Source organism: Kryptolebias marmoratus, linkage group LG7, assembly GCF_001649575.2.
Source record: "Kryptolebias marmoratus isolate JLee-2015 linkage group LG7, ASM164957v2, whole genome shotgun sequence".
Lineage (NCBI taxonomy): Eukaryota > Metazoa > Chordata > Actinopteri > Cyprinodontiformes > Rivulidae > Kryptolebias > Kryptolebias marmoratus.
The window spans coordinates 16,587,707-16,593,706 of record NC_051436.1 but is presented as its reverse complement, the minus strand read 5'-3'; the positions used below and the strand labels follow the sequence as shown (position 1 = coordinate 16,593,706).

Genomic DNA, 6,000 nt, shown 5'->3' with positions numbered 1-6,000 from the left:
CTTATGCAAATCTTCTACAAATCAGCTTCTGTTCCACTTTTTGCATCAACTTCAGCTGTTCAGCATATCTTCAGCTGCTTTCAGCAAAATCATTCAGCAAAAAAAGCATTCACACTGCATTTTCGCAGGAAATGCAACTTCTCTAGTTCTAAATAACCTTTTTTCCTAAAATGGTCCAATTTCTTAGTTTAAACATTTGATAGGTTTACTATGTTCCACTTTGAATAAAATATGAGTTTATGAGATTTGCTAACCATTGCATTCTGTTTCGGAATCGGGCTTGTACAACAGGTAAGATATTATTGTTCATAATTTCTCCACAGAACCCCAGTTTAACATGTGCAAACGATCCCGTTACCATGGTTTAATATTTGTTAGATCAACATGAAACACCCGATAGTTGGGTGTGCAGTTTACTGGAATCCCTGTAAATCAAGCTGACTCTGACATATCCTGTACGCAGGTTTCAGAACAAGTATCCATTTTGTCTTCCTGTCTCCAGCTGTGAGTACACAGCAGGAAGCAGAGGTGGCACTAGTGACACTGATATCATCACACACCTGTTGTTAAGGGATGAAGTTTGCAGCAGCGTGAAAACCAAATATACGGTTACAAACGCAAAATACTTTCAAATATGATGCTATGTGCTCTGAAGGAAGGAAACCATCCAGGCGGACCAATTAAGAGATGAGATTTAAAAACAGTTTTCAACATAAAGTTCAATCAGTTATAGCAAATGAACGCTGTGTGTCTGTTAGCACAATATCTCAGGAGCGACGGAGCCAATTTCAATGAAACTCCCAGAAAGTAATCACTGGATGTACATCTACAGCTGATGAACTTCAGGAGTTAACCTGATTCAACATGCCTGTCAAAGTGAACTGACCTTAAAAAACATAAAAAGGCTATAATGCTTTTAATTCTGCAGATGTTGAGGTAAGATTTGGTTTGGTAGTAGCTGAGACTGATCCCCAACACATACACTAAGGGCAACACAATGCACAACAGCTTTACTTGAAACCTTGGCATTGTTTGGTGGAGTAAGTCCTGTTTGTCTGTTAGCAAAATATCTCATGAACCACTGAGTGGATTTTAATGAAATTCTCAGAAAGTATTTACTGCATGGACACCTACACCAGATTAACTCCTGAATTCAACACAGTACAAGATGGCCGTCACAGATAATCAACAATAGCCAACACAAACATGGCTAGACCTCAGTTAAATTTAGAGATATTGATCTACGGTTTGGTGTGGTAGTAGCTGAGAGTCATTCACAACACATACGCCGAGCGCTAACACATTGTGCGATATCTCACAATATCACATGGGATTGTGCATAACAGTATTTGTCAAGGTTTGACCCAAAAGGGTAATATTCTGTCATTTCACTACATAAAATAATCTTAGTCTGAAACTCTTGCATGAAATGCTGCGGGTGATATGCATTCCTTTAAGGAATCCTAGGCCTTTAGTTATTATAGCAAGTGACTCGAGTTGTAGTTAATAACAGTGCACAGGAGAGAGCATCATCCTACCACATTATAACCTCATTATTGCCACAATATTACCACATTATTACCACTTCCTGACTTTCCGTTGATCCACTTGATTGATGCCGTGCCAAGTGTCACATTCATGGAAACGCCTGCAGAGGGACAGCCCGCTGTCTCCTTAGAGGACAAACAGACCAGGACCCGCCATGCGTCACACCAAACTCCATTAAGAATCCGACACGTTCACGGTTTCAGTCAAATGAGCGCGTACGGGCACGTGACGCGGGGTGACTCACACACGTGCACGCGTCTGTCAGTGTTTTGTTAGATTCGGCCTAATTGAATGCACCGGGCACGGCTGTTTAAAATGCAGGACTAACTTTTGCTCCCTGTCACACTGCGCTGCATGTGCTCGAAATGACGGCTTTGATTTGGCATGTGGCCACAAAACACGCACGAAATAAATCCCGAAACGCACGCCGAGTTAAAGAGCTGCATCTGCTGAGTCAGACAGCAGCAACACTAAATGCTCCTAAGTGCGAGTATGGGCAGAATCTCGCTCAAGTCTGAAATTCGCATGTTTTAAAGTGAAGTTCGGCGTGTTTTTTTTTTTTTTTTTTTTTTTTGTCCTGCATGAACCGATGGGACGTACCTGACGGGTGTTTGTGGGCTCGTCACTCCCATTAGGTGAGGGTGTCCGTCCTTCCAGCGATGCCGGGGGGACAGGAGAAGATGCCATGATGGTCCCCTCCTCCCCACCCCTCTGCCAGTCACTCTATCCGCTCCGAAATGACACTCTCCGCGGCGTCCGCCAGCGTTCCGCCCCGCGCCGAGAGGACCGGCAGCGGCCGAGGCTTCCTGTCCGAGCACAGAGACTCTCTGTCCGGTCACACAGAGGCGCCACTGTCCCTCCTCCGGCCGGGGCTCGTATGCTCGCGGTCTGCTCGTCCAGTCCGAGTAGATGACGTTTCCTGAAGGGTTTCTCACACACCCTGACACACACACACACGCCTTCTGTGTCACACACTAACAGTGTGCTTGGAAATATCCCATGAACACCAATAGGTTTAATTTTCAAAATAGACGTCTTTCCATTTTGTTGTCCGCCGCAGGAAGGCGAAGGCGGGCGATAATGTTGTTGCCCGTGTCTGCGTGTGAGTGTCTGATTGTTAGCAAAATATTTTTCGAACCAGGGGACTATTTCTAATGAAACTTTCAGGAAATAGTCACTGATTGTACATCTACAACTAATTAACTTTTAGAGTAATTCCGACTCAAGATGGCCGCCCTAGCCAACTTCTTTTTAAAAAAATTAGTGAACTCAGTAAATTGTTCAGATATTGTGTTAATATTTGGTGTGGCGGTAGGCAAGCCTGTTCCTCCAACACAAATTTTAAGCAAGAACAAACTGATCCTGTTTAGAATCAGGTCTTTAACGATTTGTGGTCAACTTTCTATCTGTTAGCAAAATATTTCATGAACCACGGGACGGATTTAAATTAAACGTTCAGAACTTATTCACTGGATGTTCATCAATAACTGATTAACTTTTTGCAGTCAAGATAGCTGCCACAGCTAATCAGAATGAGCCGATCACAAGAATGGCTGTAACTCGGTAAATTTAACAGCTATTGAGCTAAAACTAGATGTGGTAGTAGCTGAGAGTCGTTCACAATATATACTCTGAGCATCACAACATTGCATCATGTTGTTTTTAAGGTTTGGTTAAAGCGGCTACAACTCCATCATTTTCCAACATTGAAACTCTGTCATGAAAGGTGGTGGGCGATATGCATTCTTCCAGGGAATGCTAGGCCTTTAATTTTGTTTTACTGCATCAGTGCACGTGCGTGTGTTGTTACTAATACTGTTCCTGCTGCAGCGCACACTCTCATAGGACAGTAGGTCTCTCACGCCCTTCTTCGCTACGAGGAACAATCACAGAGAAGACAAAACAATATTGACATCGTGGGAAACGTGATAAACATGGCTGACATTGCAGCACTTGGGTCCAGTCAATGATGCGCTTTCATGAAGAACACAAGGACGGGAATATAGAAAGCCTCCCACATACACAGTGTCAGAACACACACATTTCTTGCTAAATTGAAGGAATGCATGTCGCCCGCCGCCTTTCCTGCCAGAGTTTTGAGCGAAAATTGTCTTGTGATGAGAAATTGGAGAGTTGTCGCCGTTTGTAACATTATTACGTTGATCCAGAATATTGGGTTAAATTTTCTACAGAGGGTAAAAATGACTAATTTGGTCAACTAGAGCTACTGAAAAGTTGAGTTAAAAAGAAAAACCCAAAATCTGACTTTTTAGATTGTTACAAACTGGGTTGGGGCTAGCTAGTAGATACTAACCACAGATGAGTGGTGAAAGATGGATGGAATACCTGGGTAAAAGCTGCTGGGGCACAGGTTGGGTTGTTTTCACCAAATGCTGGGTCAAAAGGTCTGACCTAGTGATTGGGTTGGACTTGGGTTGTTTTTTTCTTCACAGAAAACTTGATAAAATCAGACCTGACTGGACCTCTGCGTTAGCATGTAATAAGTAAAGGTAAGATGCTAAAAACAACTTGTAAGGTTTTTAACCTGGTTGGCTTTGTTAATAACTTTAGTTTGCACTAGACGGTTTGGGTTTCCAAAAAAAAAAAAGTATTAGTTAGCTAGCTGACTAGTTATTGTTTCATGTGTTCCCTGTGTCTAGTTTATTCTCCAATGTTTATAATGTTTTATTTTGTTGTTCTGCTCTTTGTGCTGTCTCTCACTTTCCCTCAGCAGTTCTGTCAATCTACCTCAACCACCCACACCTGTCTCTCGTTAGTAATCAGTCACCTGTTTCCACTTACTCGTTACCCTCAGTCTTTAAAAACCGGGTTATTTCCCTCACTTACTTGCTGGTTCCTTCTGTCGGGTTGAAAGGAAAGGAACCCAGAATGCAGACTCATGTTTAGAAATAACTAAAGAAAAATAATAAATAATTTAAAAAAAAGAAATAGAAAACCAAAGGGCTGACATGGCAGCAAAACCAAAAAGCAAAAGCTCACAAAATCCAAATCGCTGGGAACACGAGGAGCGTGACATAAGGAAAACCGGACAGTGCATAACAACAAAAATGAACCAGCATGTAGGTGTGGAAAATGACCAGGTGGAAACAGGTGACTGATTACTAACGAGAAACAGGTGTGGGTGGTGAGGCAGGTTGACAGAACTACTGAGGGAGAGGGAGAGATAGCACAAGGAACAAAGGGAGCAGAACAACAAAATAAAACATATTAAACATTGGAGAATAAACTAAAGACAGGGAACACATGAAACAATAACCCCAATTCAAAAAGTAAACTCAAAGAATACCCAAATCCTGACACATTTCAGCCGCTTGTATTCAGGATTTCGTTCTACCCAGCAATTGACTTATAGAAATACTCAGCAGTTTTTAGTGTGAAGAATTACTCTGAGAATTTCATCAAAATCTCTCCATTGATTTGCAAGATAATTTGCCAACAAACAGGGTTAATGCTAAAGTTTTAAGCAAAGATGCTGTGCAAGGAGTAGCACTTGTGTTGACTGGTACTTAAAAGGCACATACCTGTTACTTCTTGTATTCATTTTTAGGACCTTACATGGTCTGGCCCCCCAGTATGTCTCTGATATGGTTAAGCCTCAGACTTATGCCAGAGTTCTGAGGTCTGCTGATCCAGATTCTTCTGTTAGCTCCACTTACTCGGTTTAAAACTTGTGGGGATTGTTCTTTTCAAGCTGTTGCACCCTGATTGTGGAATTCTCCCCCACTGTTCTTACATCATATGGATTCTGTTGACTCTTTTAAATTACAGCTGAAAACGTATTTGTATAGACAGACTTTTAATTTATTCTGATGTTTTTATGTGCTTTCCTTATGTGTTTTGTGAAGCATTTTGTGATTTTATCTGTGAAAAGTGCTATATTAATAAAATTTTACTTACTTACTTACTTACTTGATACGTATCGAGAAGAACCTGGTACCTTCGTAGAGATAGCAGTACAATGTAGGTGCTGGGTACGTAACTGGTACAAATGTGGTACCTGTGCTTACAGCTGTACAGTATACATACTGGTACTGGTACATACAGGGTAAGTACCAGGTACCCCGTAAGTTAGTAGTGTGAGTGGCGTGTACTAAACCATGAAAAGCACAAGGGCAGAATCTGCGACAGGGTTTGTTTCTTCAGGCATCTATACGACTGAACAAAAAACTGAGAAGGTACACTCTCTGCAGATATTAGCTAAACTTCAAAAAGTACCTTAAAGATCCCAGATCAGAGTCAGTCTAGTATTTGTCTAAGAAAGCAGGAAGTACATGGCGTATACAAACTTCTCTTCTCTTCCAGAATAATACCTTTTAATCAGTGAAAAGGGTGCGACATGCACACTTGTTTTAAACAGCAAATTGGATTTGAGTTTGCAGATTTACTGTGTCTCTGGATCCGTACGTCTTTGAGCGCTGTGCAGGGCTATTA

General features: G+C 41.7%; 1 protein-coding gene across 1 annotated transcript in view; it reads right to left on the bottom strand.

Annotated features, from left to right (window-relative positions):
- The window catches only part of ank2b (ankyrin 2b, neuronal), a 201,454-nt gene extending 198,977 nt beyond the window's left edge, over window positions 1-2,477 (bottom strand). Inside the window, exon 1 of the mRNA XM_017430288.3 lies at window positions 2,149-2,477. Coding sequence (XP_017285777.1) covers window positions 2,149-2,235 — 87 coding nt within the window. The 5' untranslated portion in view covers window positions 2,236-2,477. The remainder of the gene's footprint in view (window positions 1-2,148) is intronic.
- Window positions 2,478-6,000: the final 3,523 nt, after the last annotated feature.